Raw genomic sequence first — 20,802 nt, 5'->3', positions numbered from 1 at the left:
ACACCACATTCCTGTTACAGTTGTTTTTCTGTTCCGTTCTTCAGTCTCTGGAGCGTTTGTGTGGCACACACACAAGACGCCAGCAGCTGTTCATTGTTTAGCTGGATGAAATGCTTCAGGTGACAATCACAACCTTTCAGCAGCATCTGTTCGGTCTCCCTCGAGCCAAACAGGTGACGTGTCCTACTTGGCTCGACAAGCCACAGAAAATACCTCAAAAGTTCCTCCGTCTCGGTCGCTCCGCAGTAAACCGCCGTGGACTGAGGAGTCGCCGCATTGACAGCCTGGTGGTGTCAAGTTGGCTCTAAAATAGACTTGTGAGCTGAAGAATGTGTGAAGCTTCCCTGCTGTGACAAGCAGAAAGTCGTGTGAACAATCGAGATTTCTGCATCTTTTAAAGTGGAATGTGCTCACTTCTACCATCAGTAACAGTAAGCAGAACAAGTGAGGGCTGAGCTCTCTTTCTCACCTGCGATATCAATAATTCACTCGCTCGTGTCACCCTTTTGGTGCGACGCAGGCCAACGACTCACATCCTCTCGCTGCTCGTGTGTGACGTCGGCTCTGGGAGGTTGTTGTTGTTGGAGTAGAAGCTCGACGCCTCAGACGCCGTCTTGGAGACGCTCTGAGAGGACGACCCGTTGGAGGTGAGATCCAGAGAGCGGCTTTGTGGTCTCGCCAACACAACAGCGCCAACAGGCCCAGGAGCTACCCGGGCTTTGGGCTTGGACCGCTCCATTTCGTCTCCCGCCTGCACGACCGTGGACACGGTGGTCTCCATCCGGCCTGCCTTGTACATGCTCGTTTGGGTTTGATAGTAGCGAGTGGACTTGAGTTCCAGGCCTTCGTACGAGCCTTGAGGGACACAGGGGCAGCAGCGGAAAGCTTGTTTGAAACCTGCACGGAACCTGGGGAGGAAGTACAACAACATTAAAACGTATTCATGCACATCTATCATTGATTGATTGGTTGAGAAGTTTATTGACATCTTACACAAGGCGACTCGGTAAAGAATCTGGGTATTATCTTCGACCCAACTCTCTCGTTTGAGTCACACATTAAGAGTGTTACTAAAACGGCCTTCTTTCATCTCCGTAATATCGCTAAAATTCGTTCCATCTTGTCCACTAGCGACGCTGAGATCATTATTCATGCGTTCGTTACGTCTCGTCTCGATTACTGTAACGTATTATTTTCGGGTCTCCCTATGTCTAGCATTAAAAGATTACAGTTGGTACAAAATGCGGCTGCTAGACTTTTGACAAAAACAAGAAAGTTTGATCATATTACGCCTATTTTTTAAATTACGCCTACTGGCTCACTTGCACTGGCTTCCTGTGCACTTAAGATGCGACTTTAAGGTTTTACTACTTACGTATAAAATACTACACGGTTTAGCTCCAGCCTATCTCGCCGATTGTATTGTACCATATGTCCCGACAAGAAATCTGCGTTCAAAGAACTCCGGCTTATTAGTGATTCCCAGAGCCAAAAAAAGTCTGCGGGCTATAGAGCATTTTCTATTCGGGCTCCAGTACTCTGGAATGCCCTCCCGGTAACAGTTAGAGATGCTACCTCAGTAGAAGCATTTAAGTCCCATCTTAAAACTCATGTGTATAATCTAGCCTTTAAATAGACCCCCCTTTTTAGACCAGTTGATCTGCCGTTTCTTTTCTTCTCTCCTCTTCTCCCCTGTCCCTTGGGAGGGGGAGTTGCATAGGTCCGGTGGCCACGGATGAAGTGCTGGCTGTCCAGAGTCGGGACCCCGGGTGGACCACTAGCCTGTGCATCGGTTGGGGACATCTCTGCGCTGCTGACCCGTCTCCGCTCGGGATGGTCTCCTGCTGGCCCCACTATGGACTGGACTCTCGCTGATGTGTTGGATCCACTGTGGACTGGACTTTCACAATATTATGTCAGACCCACTCGACATCCATTGCTTTCGGTCTCCCCTAGAGGGGGCGGGGGGGTTACCCACATATGCGGTCCTCTCCAAGGTTTCTCATAGTCATTCACCGACGTCCCACTGGGGTGAGTTTTTCCTTGCCCGTATGTGGGCTCTGTACCGAGGATGTCGTCGTGGCTTGTGCAGCCCTTTGAGACACTTGTGATTTAGGGCTATATAAATAAACATTGATTGATTGATTGATTGATTAAAGAATTGAATCCATGTAATGCTTTAAAAAGGCAAATGGATGGCACGAAAAGCCAAAAGGCTTGTCTCCATTGTGGTCCATTTAAATATTCATCACATTTGATACATTCAATAATACAATATATAATACCTCTCTTTTGAACACCACATCAACCACATTACAAGAACTGCTTTCTTCCACCTAAAAATATTGCCCGTCTTCGTCCATCCCTCTCCTTTTCTGCCGCTGAAACCCTGATCCATGCCTTCATCACCTCCAGACTCGATAACTGCAACAGCATCCTCTACGGCTCATCTTGCAAAATCCTCAATAAACTTAATACATTCATTCGCCCGCCTGCTCACCCACACCCGCTCTCGTGAGCACATCACCCCAGTCCTTCAAAAACTCCACTGGCTCCCCGTTCCTCACCGGATCCACTTTAAAATCCTCCTCCTCACCCACAAAGCCTTCCACAACCAACCTCCTCTCCCCAACCACTCAGAACCAAGCTCCGGACCTGGAGTGATAGAGCCTTCTCCATCGCTGTTCCCACCCTCTGGAACTCTCTTCCCAAACCCACCTGTGACTGCTCAGACCTTTCTACCTTCAAAAGCCTTCTCAAAACACACCTCTTCAGATCTGCTTTTAACCTGTGATTAGTGTTCTGTGTCTTGTAAAAAGAGTTGCTGGGGATCAATTTTGGTTCAGATCAGGTGGAGGTTGAGTTGAGCCATGATTTTATGGCAATTTTAAAATTTAGTAGGGAAGTTCGAATTTTAAAGGCCTACTGAAACCCACTACTACCGACCACGCAGTCTGATAGTTTCTATATCAATGATGAAATCTTAACATTGCAACACATGCCAATACGGCCGGGTTAACTTATAAAGTGACATTTTAAATCTCCCGGGAAATATCCGGCTGAAACGTCGCGGTATGATGACCTATGCGCGTGACGTAGTCAGTTTAACGGAAGTTATGGTACCCCGTAGAATCCTATACAAAAAGCTCTGTTTTCATTTCATAATTCCACAGTATTCTGGACATCTTTTGCAATTTGTTTAATGAACAATGAAGGCTGCAAAGAAGAATGTTGTAGGTGAGATCGGTGTATTAGCAGCGGACTACAGCAACACAACCAGGAGGACTTTGTTGGAGAGCAGACACGCTAGCCGCGACCTCACCTTGACTTCCTACGTCTCCGGGCTGCCAAACGCATCGGGTGAAGTCCTTCGTCCTTCCGTCGATCGCTGGAACGCAAGTGAGCACGGGTGTTGATGAGCAGATGAAGGCTGGCTGGTGTAGGTGGAGAGCTAATGTTTTTAGCATAGCTCTGTAAGGTCCGGTTGCTAAGTTAGCTTCAATGGCGTCGTTAGCACAGCATTGTTAACCTTCGCCAGCCTGGAAAGCATTAACCGTGTAGTTACATGTCCACGGTTTAATAGTATTGTTGATTTTCTATCTATCCTTCCAGTCAGGGGTTTATTTTTTTTTTTCTATATGCAGTTAAAGCACGATGCTATCACGTTAGCTCGTAGCTAAAGCGTTTCGCCGATGTATTGTCGTGGAGATAAAAGGCACTGAATGTCCATTTCGCGTTCTCGACTCTCATTTTCAAGAGGATATAGTATCCAAAGTGGTTTAAAATACAAATCCGTGATCCACAATAGAAAAAGGAGAGAGTGTGGAATCCAATGAGCCAGCTTGTACCTAAGTTACGGTCAGAGCGAAAACAAATATGTATTTCACTGCATTCTAGTCCGTCACTCTAACGTACCTCGTCCACGAATCTTTCATCCTCGCTCAAATTAATGGGGTAATCGTCCGAATAGCTCTAGCTGCGTTGAAAACAATAGGAAAATATGAGGGCGTGAACAACTGACAACGTCACGCTACTTCCGGTAGGGGCAAGGTTTTTTTTTTTATCAAAGACCAAAAGTTGCGAACTTTATCGACGTTGTTCTCTACTAAATCCTTTCAGCAAAAATATGGCAATATCGCAAAATGATCAAGTATGACACATAGAATGGATCTGCTATTCCCGTTTAAATAAAAAAAATCATTTCAGTAGGCCTTTAAGGTCTGTTGGTAGTGCATTGCACTGTGTGGTGGCAAAATAGTAGAATGCATTTTATCCCATGAGAGTCTTGAATTTGGGGGGGACGAGGTCTAAGGAACTACCTCTCGTGTAGTACCTGTGAGCATCACTTACTGATAGTTCGACAGGTACTTGGGGACAGTACCTGTCCCCAGTCTTCCCTCAATAACCTTTTTAGTAACCCTAACCCTAACCCTAACCCCAAACCTAACCCAAACCCTAACCCTTATATGTGTTCTCCTAGTGTCCAAATAACTCTAAATTAAGTCTTTGTTACTTTAATAAGCAACTAATTAATGGTGAATATGTTTCCCATACTAAAGTGTTACCGGTATACGTGCAAACTGGAACAGTTTAGCATAAATAGCTGTGAGAAGGAGGCGATTGGTGCAATGACAGACAATGGACAGAGTGTGTCAACACATTTGGAAATAAAAGTCTGAAGAAAAAAAAATATTAGACATATTGTCTATCCAGCAATGTCTATTTATAGCTGGTAGATAGATGACTTAAGAGGGTTATTTTGAGCTAGCAGACATCAAAATTAATTCAACTTATTTGTTTTGGTGTCTGCTGGCAGTTTTTTTCCATATAGGAGACATACTATTAATATATTTCCTGTATTCTTGCAACATGCATATTCTTGTCCATGGATCATTCCAGCGATCAGTCACTGTTACTGCCGGTGTTTTCAGCACAACACATGCGTCTCAGAGCACGCCTTCCAAGTCGGTTCTGTTGCAGATCGTACTTGAGGAGCGCTTTCAATAGGTGGCGCAATTTATATTTGTGCGCTGCATGTTCCACAGCATAATAAAACACAGGTTGGAGCTTGATGTCATGAATGTGCTGTAAGGGAGTGTCTTCATAGTGACAGCTGGGTAGTATGTGCAAAAACCTCATTTAAATGCACCACTTTTTCACTTGTTAATAACTGTACACGCAGTCTTTGTAGATCACTTGCAACATAACCACTAGTAGTACACACACATATTATAGTTTGCATATGCTATTTAGAACTTGTTATTTAGGAAATTATAGGTCAGACCCGTTGAGTAGTTCAGTATGTCTGCAAATTTTGGTAACACTTTAGTATGGGGTACATATTGTAAGTAACAAAGACTTAATTAAGAGTTATTTGGACACATGGGGAACATATTGTAAGTAATAAAGACTTAATTTAGAGTTATTTGGTTACGGTTAGGGTTAGGGTTAGGGTTAAAGGGTTAGGATTAGGGTTGGGGTTAGGGTTGTTGTATGCAGAATAGGCATTAATAAGTACTTAATAATGACCAATTAAGAGGGAATATGTTACTAATTTGCATGTTAATAAGCGACTAATTAATGCTGAATATGTTCCCCATACTAAAGTGTTACCTCTTCTCTTTCTCTTTCGTTCTCTTTCTATGCCACATCAATGTGGAATGCGCTCCCAACAGGTATAAAAGAAAGGGCATCTCTATCCTCCTTCAAAACCGCAATAAAAGTTTACCTCCAGGCAGCTACAACCCTAAACTAACACCCTACCCGGATTGCTAATAATCAAATGTAAACAATCAAATGCAGATACTTTTTCTTATGCCTTCTGATCTCTCTCTCTCTCTCTCTCTCTCCCCCCCCCCCCCCGATTGTAAATAATGTAAATAATTCAATGTGATTATCTTGTGTGATGACTTTATTATGATGATAGTATATATGATAGTATATATCTGTATCATGAATCAATTTAAGTGGACCCCGACTTAAACAAGTTGAAAAACTTATTTGGGTGTTACCATTTAGTGGTCAATTGTACGGAATATGTACTTCACTGTGCAACCTACTAGTAAAAGTCTCAATCAATCAATCAAACCCAAATGTTATTTTCACTCGCATACAAAACATTCTAACTTGGATTTTTTTCCTTGGCTTGGAGACTCTCCCGAAGGACAGTGCGGCGAAGACACAACAAACTCCCTTCTTGTCTCTCATGGACAAACACCTGTTGTTGTTGACTTTGGACTGACTAGCGACTGCACGACACCAAGGCCGCGGCACAGAGACACGCGGCAGGCTTACACACACACATGCATCCACGAAAAATATACGCCACACACACATACCCCAACGCCCTTGACGCGAATCCCTTAGGTGTGATGGACAGATGGGCAGCGCCTGAAGAGCTGCAGCCTGCCACCATGGCCCCCCCGCTACCTCCCCTCTGTTGCAAGATGTATGTTGTAATATGTATATGTGCTTTGCTATGGAGGTTTTTTACCACTCCAGACTAGATTGTATTTTTTTACTCATCCTTCCCCAGCGTTGACCTTTTCCCCATCTTTTACGGGGCGCCTTGTGGCGACCCATCAGCGTTCCTGTACTGTAACCCTGTACACTGTTTGTCTAATATTGAACGAGTTTGTGCTGAAAACAAAGTTTTGTTGTACTTGTGCAATGACAATAAAGACCTACCTACTGTATTGTCAGATATGAGTGTTGAAGTTCAAGAATTCAAGTTTATTTTGAGAGCGTTTCAACAAATAAATGGCACTAATTGGGCGATATGCCTGGTAAACAATGCTGTTGAACATATTATATGTTGGCAGGTGTTCATTTCCATGTCCTAGTGCTATGTTTACAGTATACAACACAGACATCATTGAGGTGATGCCGTGTGGAATCACAAGGAGAGGAGAGGGAAATAGATAAGAGGAGATTTATGGCAGATGGAAGGAGATAGCCATCATAGGTCACATTTCATCGAGATCATCCAATTGCCAGAGACAAAAGTCGATGCGTGTTTTATAAAGAATGACTAAACCTCAGCTTTTATCAGGACGCTCACATCATTTCATTCTTCAGGCTAAATTTATTTCAGAGATGGAAACACCCAAAGTGTGACAGCACAGAGACAATTATCAGGTGGCCCCAGTGGAAAACCAAGCACAGAGTTCAACATCTGTCTTGTTTTTGTCAAACAAAGTCCTGGTGACGAAAACCATCTACAGTCAGTGTGAGAGTCAGGTCGTCAGACTTGATTGACTTCACCATTTTTATATACAGTAGCACTTTTAATTCAATAACTGTACTCAGTCTGCATCCATTTCAGCCGTTCACCAGTAGAGGGGTCCCCACATCTACGGCCCCTTCCCAAGGTTTCTTTTTCGCCCCCCATTTTAGGCTTTTGGAGGTTTTCCTTGCCCGGATGTGGGTTTCAGAGCAAGGGATGTCTTTGTGGTTTGTGCAGCCTTTTGAGGCGCTTGTGATTAAAGGCTATGTAAATATACTTTGATTGATCGTGTCAGGCTTGTTACAGACAATTTGGTTATGTTTGGGTTTATTTCCTGTCAGCTCTCTTATATTGGTTCCATTTCCTGCATGTCTCCCTCACCTGTCCCTGATTGGCAGCCTGGCACACCTGGTTGCAGTTGCCAATCAGGCTACTATTTATGCCTGCTTCACCCTCCAGTCAGGGCTCGAATATTCTGTCAGGGACTGCCATCGGTCTTGAACCTCAAGGTGCATAGGCGTAGCGCAGGAAAACATGACTTTAATGTCAAAAAACAAATAGAGCAACTGGTAAGTACACATGTGAGGAAAACAAGAACCAGGAATCAGGAAACTGCCAACAGGAAAAAAGTTAAAGTACCAATGATTGTCACACACACACTACGTGTGGCAAAATTATTCTCTGCATTTGACCCATCACCCCCACGCCCGGGAATAATTTTTGGTAATTTAACCCCCAATTCCAACCTTTGATGCTAAGTGCCAAGCAGGGAGGTAATGAGTCCCATTTTTATAGTCTTTGTTAGGACTCGGCCAGGGTTTCAACTCACAACCTACGATCTCAGGGCGGACAATCTAACCACTAGGCCACTGAGTAGGTAACCAGGAAACAGGATAACTGGTTACAGGAAACAGGACACAGGACACAGGATACAATCATCAAGCCCTGACTGGAGGGCGAGGCAGGCATAAATAGTTAAAGTACCAATGATTGTCACATACACACTAGGTGTGGCGAAATTATTCTCTGCATTTGACCCATCACCCTTGTCACCCCCTGGGAGGTGAGGAGAGCAGTGGGCAGCAGCTGTGGCCGCGCCCGGGAATAATTTTTGGAGATTTAACCCCCAATTCCAACCTTTGATGCTGAGTGCCAAGCAGGGAGGTAATGGGTCCCATTTTTATAGTCTTTGGTATGACTCGGCCGGGGTTTGAACTCACAACCTACCGATCTCAGGGCGGACACTCCAACCACCAGGCCACTGAGTATGTAACCAGGAAACAGGACAACAGGTTACAGAATACAATCATCAAGCCCTGACTGGAGGGCGAGGCAGGCATAAATAGTAGCCTGATTGGCAATTGCAACCAGGTGTGCCAGGCTGCCAATCAGGGACAGGTGAGGTTGACATGCAGGAAATGGAACCAAAATAAGAGAGCTGACATGAAGAAACACAAACACAGAGGAAAACCCAACTATAACCAAACTGTCAGTAACAAGCCTGACAGATTGACAATTTTTGTCAAAATTTTGCCCCGGTTTCCATATGAAATCTCGGTTATAGTACAGTCAAACACCAAACAGTCTCCAATATTTGGATAATTCTTCTTGCTAACAACCATTTGGATCCGTTGAGCGTGGGGGTGTGGGGGTGGGAGGGGGTCTGTTTCTTCACAGCTCTAAGTGGTGGGGGTCAATCATTTATGCCAATGTCTGCTTAACTTAACTTTTTACTAATAAGAACGCGGTAGAGCAGTACTTTATAAGTTAGTCGACATAAATAGGGTTGACTAAAACAGGGGACTCTGTATCGTTCTTCTGAAGGACAGCAGTGGCTAATCATGGAATGTTGGCCTGTGTAGTGTCAGCGCTAGTCTGCTATTAAATGGCTACTGCAGAATATACTATATGTACACCATGTTTCAGTACTACTTTGTATGAAGAAGCAGCTATAAATGTATAAAATGGAATTGCAGAGTAGACGATATGTATAGAAATATCGCTAGTTCTAACGATCCAAATATGTTGACGTGCGTACGGATGGAATATTCATAGGATTAAAGAAATAAATCATGGAAAAACATGGCCGAGTGTGCCGACATGGCAAAGCAGTACAGCACTAGGGATGTCCGATAATGGCTTTTTTGCCGATATTCGATATTCCGATATTTTCCAACTCTTGATTACAGATTCTGATATCAACCGATACCGATATATACAGTCGTGGAATTAACACATTATTATGCCTAATTTTGTTGTGATGCCCCGCTGGATGCATTAAACAATGTAACAAGGTTTTCCAAAATAAATCAACTCAAGTTATGGAAAAAAATGCCAACATGGCACTGCCATATTTATTATTGAAGTCACAAAGTGCATTATATTTTTTAACATGCCTCAAAACAGCAGCTTGGAATTTGGGACCTGCTCTCCCTGAGAGAGAATGAGGAGGTTGAGGTGGGCGGGGTTGGGGGGTTAGGGGGTAGCATATTGTAGCGTCCCGGAAGAGTTAGTGCTGCAAGGGGTTCTGGGTATTTGTTCTGTTGTGTTTATGTTGTGTTACGGTGCGGATGTTCTCCCGAAATGTGTTTGTCATTCTTGTTTGGTGTGGGTTCACAGTCTGGCGCATATTTTTAACAGTGTTAAAGTTGTTTATACGGTCACCCTCAGTGTGACCTGTATGGCTGTTGACCAAGTATGCATCGCATTCACTTGTGTGTGTGAAAAGCCGTATATATTATGTGACTGGGCCGGCACGCAAAGGCAGCGCCTTTAACGTTTATTGGCGCTCTGTACTTCTCCCTACGTCCGTGTACCACTCCGTACAGCGGTGTTTTAAAAAGTCATGCATTTTACTTTTTAAAACCGATACCGATAATTTCCGATATTACATTTTCAAGCATTTATCGGCCGATAATATTGGCAGTCCGATATTATCGGACATCTCTATACAGCACATTACTTTACAATCTGCACCATACTGAAGGAGAATTAGTCGATAATGGTAGCCAAAGGTTTTAAACTATTATCTAAAACCGAAACCGGTAATTTCCGATATTACATTTTCAAGCATTTATCGGTCGATAATATCGGCAGTCCGATAATATCGGCAGTCCGATAATATCGGACATCTCTGTACAGCACATTACTTTACAATCTGCACTATACTGAAGGACAATTAGTCGATAATGGTAGCCAAAAGTATTCAAATATTATCTAAAATGAGGATATTTATCCATGAAAATATGGCAAAGCTGATGATGGTGTGTTTGACAGAGAAAAAGTCTGAAGGAGATACTACTTCTTTCTCGAAGTCTGCGCTCCAAGGTAAACGCTGTAAATGGTTTTTACATTACTTCATACAACTACTGTAGTTGTTAATAGTACATTCTAGTGCACACATGGGCAAATTGAGGCCCGAGGGCCGTTGAGCTTTACAATCTGGCCCGCCGGACATTCCCAAATAATTTATTTAGACCTTTAAGATGGAAAGTGTAGCTGCCATTATGATGTGCAGTGATGTTTTCTAATAACCGTAAGTCTTGAACTATACAAAGTATTTCAATGGTTGGAATCTGCACTTTTGCATGATATACTAGTTACTATGGTCATCTAATTAGTTACTATGGTCATTGTGGAGGGGGGCGTGGTGTGCGGGCCTGCTGCGGAGCCTGCCGAAGACAGCGGCAAGTGAGTAGATTGCCCAGCTGGGGCTTGTTATCTAATCACCTGTCGCCCTTATTAGCAGCAGCCGGAACGAGACACTTGGGGGGGGGGGGGAGTTGGAATGGGAGTTGGAGCAAGAGAGAGAGAGACACGTCGAGAGAAAAGACTCAAAACAAAGACTGAAAAGTCGCAGAGCTGTGTGCTGTCGTGGCGTGTGCACGAATAAAAACGATTGTCAAACCTGACTACCGGGCTCACAAGAGGATCTGTCGTGATCAGGGGAAACCACGGGAGGGCAACATCCACAGTCATCTAATTAGTTACTATGGTCATCTAAGTCACAGCAGCACAGACGAGGCACCAAGCAGTGTGGGTGGGGAGCGTTTCCACAGAGTGTTTCCAGAGCCTGAAATGCGGGTGTCAGGGACAGACGCGGAAGGAGATTTTTTACAAGAAAGTTCTAAAGCTTAGTGATACATCAGATATATCACATTGTAGGTGGGTTTTTATTTTACCCTTTTGCGTTCATATTTCGCGGTGTTTGCTACATTTTTGTAATAATGTGTAAAATATGTGGATGGAGAGGGGGTGTGACGTTCATATGTTGTCAATATTCAGTGTTTTATCCTTCATAGGTATTATTATATATATATATATATATATATATATATATATATATATATATATATATATATATATATATATATATATATATATATATATATATATATATATATACATACATACATAAGAATGTACATTCTTTATTTTCATGTACATTCTGGGTGTCTTTCAGTAAAAAAAAATTAAATTCCATTACGTTTTTAGCATTCAATCAGACATTATTGTGAGGTTTTGTATTAGTGTTCCTAAAAATCAGATATACCGGCCCCCAGATAAATTTTTTTCCTCTAAATTTGGCCCCCCGAGTCAAAATAATTGCCCAGGCCTGCTCTGTTGTGTTGTTTTTAATACAATATTCTTCATTTAAATTTTTATTTTTTTTTTTGTAATCAAAATGCATGTTACCTGTTAAAATTGAGATTTTTTTGTGAGCCCAGATTAAATTAATTTCAATGTGGAACATTGCTTTGGGATACAAGTATTTTGGACAAGGGATGTCCCAGAACCATTTTCTGCTCCGCCGCTCCCAGTCTGTGGAATGCTCTCCCTGACCACCTGAGGGCACCACAGACTGTGGATGCTTTTAAAAAAGGCTTAAAAACCCTTCTTTTTAAAAAAGCCTTTTTATAGATATATGCATGCTAGTTCTGGCTATTAGGCTGTTATAGTTTTTATTTTTATTTCTTTATTTTATTATATTTTTAGTATTATTATTATTTTCAATACACTGTAGCACTTTGTGTTTTTTTGCTCAATGTAAAGTGCTTTTTACAAATAAAATCTATTATTATTATTATTATTATTTTAAGCTGTAAGCTGAGGTACCACAGTTTTTTTTAATCACCCCACAAAGAAATGTTTTGGGTTAAATATGTGACAGTAAACCACAAAATATTGGCCCAAAACCAAGGTGAAATACAATGGAGACACATGAATGGTTGTCAGGAGGGTCTTAGTGATCTGTTTGTCAGTTGAAAAAGCAAGATGATTATTATAGAGAGTGGATGCTGACTTGTTGTTGAGGCAGCAGTAGATGATGGGGTTGTACATGGTGGAACTCATAGCCAACCACATGACGGCCAAGTAGACTTGCTGGATGAATATTTCCTCAAACATGTCGGGAAAAAACTGGTGCAACAGGAAGTAGACGTGGTAGGGCAGCCAGCAGATGGCGAACGTACAAACCACCACGATCATCATCTTTACCACCTGCAACACAAACATACACACCAGGTCAGACGGAATATCGATGCAGCACAATCACTCTTCTACAACATCCCAAGGGTGTTGCATGAGGTTGAGGTCAGGTTTCTTTGCGATGCTGGACCAGAGAAGACTGTCGCCGTACCAAAATATCTTGGTGAACACATTTGATCAGGTTGTATTGTGTGCTGAACATGGTTACTCTAAAGCAGGGGTCACCAACGCGGTGCCCGCGGGCACCAGGTAGCCCGTAAGGACCAGATGAGTAGCCCGCTGGCCTGTTCTAAAAATAGCTCAAATAGCAGCACTTACCAGTGAGCTGCCTCTATTTTTTTAAATTGTATTTATTTACTAGCAAGCTGGTCTCGCTTTGCCCGACATTTTTAATTCTAAGAGAGACAAAACTCAAATAGAATTTGAAAATCCAAGAAAATATTTTAAAGACTTGGTCTTCACTTGTTTAAATAAATTCATATTTTTTTTTACTTTGCTTCTTATAACTTTCAGAAAGACAATTTTAGAGAAAAAATACAACCTTAAAAATTATTTTAGGATTTTTAAACACATATACCTTTTTACCTTTTAAATTCCTTCCTCTTCTTTCCTGACAATTTAAATCAATGTTCAAGTAAAAATTTTTATTTTTATTGTAAAGAATAATAAATACATTTGAATTTAATTCTTCATTTTAGCTTCTGTTTTTTCGACGAAGAATACTTGTGAAATATTTCTTCAAACTTATTATGATTAAAATTCAAAAAAAATATTCTGGCAAATCTAGAAAATCTGTAGAATGAAATTTGAATCTTATTTCAAAGTCTTTTGAATTTCTTTTAAAACTTTTGTTCTGGAAAATCTAGAAGACATAATGATTTGTCTTTGTTAGAAATATAGCTTTGTCCAATTTGTTATATATTCTAACAAAGTGTAGATTGTATTTTAACCTATTTAAAACATGTCATCAAAATTCGAAAATTAATCTTAATCAGGAAAAATTACTAATGATGTTCCATAAATTCTTTTTTTACATTTTTTCAAAAAGATTCGAATTAGCTAGTTTTTGTCTTCTTTTTTTCGGTTGAATTTTGAATTTTAAAGAGTCGAAATTGAAGATAAACTATGTTTCAAAATTTAATTGTCATTTTTTTCGTGTTTTCTCCTCTTTTAAACCGTTCAAGTAAGTGTAAATATCATTAATTATTAATAATAACATACAGTTAAAGGTAAATTGAGCGAATTGGCTATTTCTGGCAATTTATTTAAGTGTGTATCAAACTGGTAGCCCTTCGCATTAATCACTACCCAAGAAGTAGCTCTTGGTTTCAAAAAGGTTGGTGACCCATATGGGGAACATGTTCACCATTAATTAGTTGCTTATTAACATAGGGTTAGGGTTAGGGTTAGGGTTAGGGCTGGGGTTAGGGTTTGGGTTGGAGTTAGGGTTAGGTGAAGACTCTTAGTTAATGGTTTACTGCTTGTATAATAAGGCCATGGAGAATAAGGCATTATTAAGTACTTAATAATGACTAATTAAGAGCCAATATGTTACTAATTTGCATGTTAATAAGCAACTAATTAATGGTGAATAGGTGTACCTTAAAATAAAGTGTTACCAAAATCCTTTCATTATTTCATTATGCGGCCCTAAATGGAAACAGTTTGGACATCCTTGGTTTACATAACAAACATTTCTATAAAGTATATTGTTTATACCAGGGGTGTCCAAAGTGCGGCCCGGGGGCCATTTGCGGCCCGCAGGTCATTTTTTAACGGCCCCACGGCACATTCTAAAAATACGATTGAAAAAAATAAAAAACATTAAAAGTGGTATTTAAAGAGCAAACAGGTGAAATGTAACAAGAAAATGTAGCAATGTTTACTCCAATCACACAAAGCTGCCGTGTAGGCTGTTTTTTTCTTTAAAAAATAATAATGAATCAAAATAAATGTCATTATGAATTATTGACCTATTCAAGGCTCCAATTACGTCACATTAAATATTTTGAGATATTTTTGGGGGAAAATATTGCACATTTTGTGTTTGCCATGTAAAAAAACGAGCTGTTTTTTTTTTTTAAAGAAGGGCCTAAAAGGAACAAACAAAAAACATAAACAACAATAAAACTTATAATTGACAGATAGATCTGAAGTTGATCTCGAGATTATTGTGTTAAAAGTAAACAGTAAAAACAAAAAAAATTATAATTTATTTTTTAACACTTTAATGAGTAGGACCCTTTTGGATCCCCTACAATTTTAGTGTGATTAGTTTTTAAGTATCATGGCTCAAAAAATAATAATGAATTAAAATGAATGGTGTTATGGGTTATTGACCATTTTAAGGCTCCAATTATTATATAATCTCAAATATCCCACTTAAAAATTTTATTGGGTGATAATATTGCATATTTTGTGTTTTTTTCATTAAAAAAGAGGGTTTTCTTTGACAAAAAAAGCATACAATTTAAATCTTTATAAAATTGTATATTGACAGATAGACCTAATGTTGATCTAGAGATTTAAAAACTTGAATAATAACCCAAATATAACTGAATAATGACACATTTTTTATATTTTTTGGACCAAAACCCTTTGGGGTCCCCAGGATCAAGCCTGAGTGGAAGCCTAAGTGTATATTTTTTATACATATATTGTATTGGTTTTTAAAATAAAAAATATCAAAATGGCCCCTGCTAGCTTTGATTTTTCAATATGCGGCCCTCAGTGGAAAAAGTTTGGACACCCCTGGTTTATACTCACGAAATGTATAATATTATTACAGAGCCACAGGAACCAAACACACATTCCCACATTAATACAAAACATAACGAGCCCCAACTTCATTAACAATTCATAATCTCGTTAAGGCAACAAGGGCAGCTTACCTTGCGTTTGGCAGTCAGCTGCTCCTTATAGCGGTCAGAGGAGTCTCCTGGGATTTCACTGGCCCAGAGCGTGAGTCCCACCACCAAATAAGCACAACCCATCACCAACAGGGGAAGGAAGTAGATCAGGATGGCCACACACACATAATACCTGTGGAAATACACACACACCCCTCATTAATTACACACGCTCTTTTGTCACATCATGGCAAACTTCTTCCTGATGTCAAACGTTGCAGAAGGGAAAACTTTATTGTTTAACATCAATAAAGCAGGCATGTCCAAAGTGCGGCCCGAGGGCCATTTGTGGCCCCCAGCTAATTTGTTAACGGCCCCCGTGCACATTCTAAAATACTACAATAAAAATGTAAAACAAGAAAAAGTGTAATAAAAGAGTAAACATGTGAAATGTAACAAGAAAAAGTTGCAATGTTGACACTAATAACACAAAGCTGCCATGCGGACTGTTATCGACCTATTGAAGGCTCCAATTACTTCACTGGAACAATTCAACTTTGAAATATTTTGGGGGGAAAATATTGCATATTTTGTGCGAAACATAGTTTTCTTTCACAAAAAGGGCATCATACAAACAAACAAACAAAAAATGAAAAAATTATAAAATCTTATAATCAACAGATCTACAGACTTAAGTGTTAAAAGTAAAAAAAAAATAGAAATTTGGATTATTTTCAACACTTTTTCCTTTTTTATTGTTATGAATTATTGACCTATTTAAGGTTCCAATTACTTCACATCAAATATTCCACTTTGAAATGTTTTGGGGGAAAATGTTGCATAGTTTGTGTGTTTGCCATATAAATAAGGGTTTTGACATAAAGGGCATAAACATAAAAACTAAATTTGAAAAAACGTTATAACGAAAGACAGACCTGAAGTTGATCTCGAGATTCAAGCGTTAAATGAAAAAATAATAATTTATGACTTATTTCTAACATTTTTTTGACTGAGACCCTTCCGGGTACCGGGGACCAAACTTGAGGAAAGCCATAAAGGTTAAAAAAAAACAACCTATATATTGTATTGGTTTTAAAAAAGGAAAAATATAAAAATGGCCCCTCATGTTTTGATTTTTCAATCTGTGGCCCTGAGTTGAAAAAGTTTGGACACCCCTGCCCTAAAGGGACATGGGGGATTTTTTATTTATTTATAATATATATATATTTTTAAAATTATTTATTTATTTATTTTTTTATAAAAAGTTTCTCGTGCGCACGAGATACATATCTGAAAAAAAATAAAAAATTAAAATAATTATTAAAAAATAAATAAAATTCCCCCATGTCCCTTTAGGGCAGGCATGTCCAAAGTGCGGCCCGAGGGCCATTTGTGGCCCCCAGCTAACTTGTTAACGGCCCCCGGCACATTCTGAAAATACTACAATAAAAATGTAAAACAACAAAAAGTGTAATAAAAGAGTAAACAGGTGAAATGTAACAAGAAAAAGTTGCAATGTTGACACTAATAACACAAATCTGCCATGCGGGCTGTTATCGACCTATTGAAGGCTCCAATTACTTCACTGGAACAATTCCACTTTGAAATATTTTGGGGGGAAAATATTGCATATTTTGTGCGAAACATGGTTTTCTTTCACAAAAAGGGCATCAAACAAACAAGCAAACAAAAAATGAAAAAATGATAAAATCTTATAATCAACAGATCTACAGACTTAAGTGTTAAAAGTAATAAAAAAAAATAGAAATTTGGCTTATTTTCAACACTTATTCTTTTTATTTTTTTGAATTATTGACCTATTTAAGGTTCCAATTACTTCACATCAAATATTCCACTTTGAAATGTTTTGTGTTGCATAATTTGTGTGTTTGCCATATAAATAAGGGTTTTGACATAAAGGGCATAAACAAAAAAACAAAATTTTAAAAAACGTTATAACGACAGACGGACCTGAAGTTGATCTCGAGATTCAAGCGTTAAATGAAAAAATAATAATTTATGACTTATTTCTAAAACATTTTTGACTGAGACCCTTCTGGGTACCGGGGACCAAATTGAGGAAAGCCATAAAGGTAAAAAAAACCAACCTAATATTGTATTGGTTTTAAAAAAAGGAAAAATATAAAAATGGCCCCCGCATGCTTTGATTTTTCAGTCTGTGGCCCTGAGTGGAAAAAGTTTGGACACCCCTGCCCTAAAGTGACATGGGGGATTTTTTTTTTTATAATATATATTTATTTTTTTATTTTTTATAAAAAGTTTCTCGTGCGCACGTCTGAAAAAAAAATAAATAAATAAATAATTATAAGAAAAAAAAAATGTCCCCATGTCCCTTTAGGGCAGGGGTGTCCAAACTTTTTCCACTGAGGGCCGCACAAGGAAAAATTAAAGCATGAGGGGGCCATTTTGATATTTTTCATTTTCAAACCATAACAAAATATATGGATTTTGTTTTTTTTTACCTTTAGGGCCCCCGGGGACCATAAAGGGTCTAAGTCATTACAATGTAAAAAAAACAAGTCAAATTATTATATATATATTTTTTTTTAACGCTTACAGTAAATCTCTACAGTATATCAACTTCAGGTTGAAATAAAGTTAAAAAAACCAAAAAGGTTTTATGCCTTTTCTGTCAAAGATAACTTAGTTTTTTATAATACAAGTGAAATATGCAGTATTTCCCCCACTGCCCAAAACATTCAAAAAGCAATGTTTGATGTGAAGTAATTAGAGCCTTAAAAAGATCAATAATGCAGGACACCATTGATATTAATTCATTATTATTTTTGAGTAACCACAGTGAAAAGACAAATAAAACCCCATTAAATATATTTGGGACCCAAAAGGTGTCCCATTCATAAAGTGATACATTTTTATTAGTTTTTTTTAAAACTTTCAACACTTAAGTTACGAGATGAACTTCAGATATATCGGTCGATTTTACGTTTGAACTATTATTTTGTTTGTTTTATGCTCTTTTGTCAAAGAAAACATTGATGTTTTTGTATGGCAACCACACAATATTTTCCACATAAAACATTTTAAAGTTAAATATTTGAAATAATTGGAGCCTTGAATAGGTCAATAATTCATTATAACATTGAGTTATTTTTTTTTTGAGAAATGGCAAAAAAAGAAAAATAAAGAAAAAAAAAAAAACAGCCTGCATGGCAGCTTTGTGTCAACATTGCAACTTTTCCTAGTCCATACTTGCCAACCTTGAGACCTCCAATATCGGGAGGTGGGGGCGGCGTGGTTCGGGGCGTGGTTAGGGCGGGGGGCGTGGTTAAGAGGAGAGTATATTTACAGCTAGAATTCACCAACTCAAGTATTTCATATATATATATATATATATATATATATATATATATATATATATATATATATATATATATGTATATATATATATATATATATATATATATATATATATATATATATATATATATATATATAAATACTTGACTTTCAGTGAATTCTAGCTATATATATATATATACATATATATATATATATATATATATATATATATATATATGTATATATATATATATATACATATATATATATATATATATACGTATATATATATATATATATACGTATATATATATATATATATATATATATATATATATATATATATATATATATATATATATATATATATATATATATATATATATATATATATATATATATATATATATATATATATATATATATATATATATATATATTTATTTTATTATATATATAAATAAAAGAAATACTTGAATTTTAGTGTTCATTTATTTACACATATACACACACACACACAACACTCATCTACTCATTGTTGTACTTGAAAGTACAATGCTTTGTTAAGGGTTGAATTGTCCATCCTCTTTCTATTCTCTGTCACTATTTTTGTAACCATGCTGAACACCCTCTCTGATGATGCATTGCGGTGTGGCACGCACAAAAGTGCTTTCATCAAATGCACGAGAGTGTGGAATCTTCCATCTCTCCCTAGCATGGCCCAAAACCGGTCAATCCTTGCTTCCTGGGGAAGATCTTCCCTGGCAAGCAATTGGTACTCCAGTACTTGTACCCGGAGGCTGGTCAGGTCCAATCGCAGCTGCGGCAGACTTTTTTTTTGGGGGGGGGGGGGGGGGGCGTGGCCTCCAGCTCCGGCTGAATACCGGGAGTTTGTCGGGAGAAAATCTCTGTCGGGAGGTTGTCGGGAGAGGAGCTGAATATCGGGATTCTCCCGCTAAAAACGGGAGGGTTGGCAAGTATGTTCTAGTCAGAGTTCACCTCATTCCACTTTTTTTAATGTTTTTTTTTAATTTTTGCTATAACATTTCCAGAACGTGTGGCGGGCCGGTAAGCTATTAGCACACAGACTGTATGTAGTCTTCTCCACAAACCATGCAGACGAGCCTCGCAGGCCATTTCCGTGGTTATTAGGTACAATTATGTTAATAGCGCTGAAATCCCCCCGTGGCTTTGAACAAGACTGTGCTACACACATGTGCAAGTACTTTGCAAGGAGGGAAATCAATCCCAAAGCAATCAAAGGAAAACAAATGTTCAATTGGCAAAACTTTGAGCTCACTGGACTTCACCCGGAGGCTGAAGAGAGTGTGCACAACTGATTACATGAATATGGAGTATCGAAGAAAATGCTATATTAAGGAGTATTTCTATTCATTTTTTTTATAGCTTGTGGAATAAATAGGTTTCAGAAAGCAGGAAAGGGACAGTAATGTATTGATCTGATCTTTGACTATTTTGGCTTGTCCCATTACTGTACGTGTTTCTATCTCCTCTACCTCTGTCACTACTACCTCTTGGGCTGCAACTAACCATTATTTGGACAGTCGATTAGTCAACAATTATCTTAACGACTAGTCGGATAATAAAGCGTACACATATTTAATGGCTCTAATTTTTCCATCGACTTTTAATGCAGCTTAAGCTATTTTAGGCATGTGCTTACTAACAAAGCTGACTAATTCATTCATAAATATGTATTCATACTGTAACTGTGCTGCCCATTCAGCCGTCACAACAATTTAAATGACTAATAAAATGTTGTCCATTTAAAAGAAAGGAAAGGCAAATTGCTAAAAAAAACCCAACAAATTAACCTTGTTTATGTATTTGATAAACAGTTGAAATATCTGTCAGGTTCAAACACTGATGACATCTATTAAACAAGACAAGAAGCAAGGA

General features: G+C 38.7%; 1 protein-coding gene across 1 annotated transcript in view; it reads right to left on the bottom strand.

Moving 5' to 3' along the window:
* Window positions 1-513: 513 nt before the first annotated feature.
* tacr1a (tachykinin receptor 1a) overlaps window positions 514-20,802 on the bottom strand; it is a 67,883-nt gene continuing 47,594 nt past the window's right edge. The window contains exons 3-5 of the mRNA XM_062051524.1: window positions 15,604-15,754; window positions 12,528-12,724; window positions 514-908 (exon numbers count right to left, since the gene is read on the bottom strand). Coding sequence (XP_061907508.1) covers window positions 530-908; window positions 12,528-12,724; window positions 15,604-15,754 — 727 coding nt within the window. The 3' untranslated portion in view covers window positions 514-529. The remainder of the gene's footprint in view (window positions 909-12,527; window positions 12,725-15,603; window positions 15,755-20,802) is intronic.

Source organism: Entelurus aequoreus, linkage group LG06 (assembly GCF_033978785.1).
Source record: "Entelurus aequoreus isolate RoL-2023_Sb linkage group LG06, RoL_Eaeq_v1.1, whole genome shotgun sequence".
NCBI classification, from domain to species: domain Eukaryota; kingdom Metazoa; phylum Chordata; class Actinopteri; order Syngnathiformes; family Syngnathidae; genus Entelurus; species Entelurus aequoreus.
Note: the sequence above shows the minus strand (reverse complement) of the source record. Positions and strands in the feature narration are given on the sequence as shown.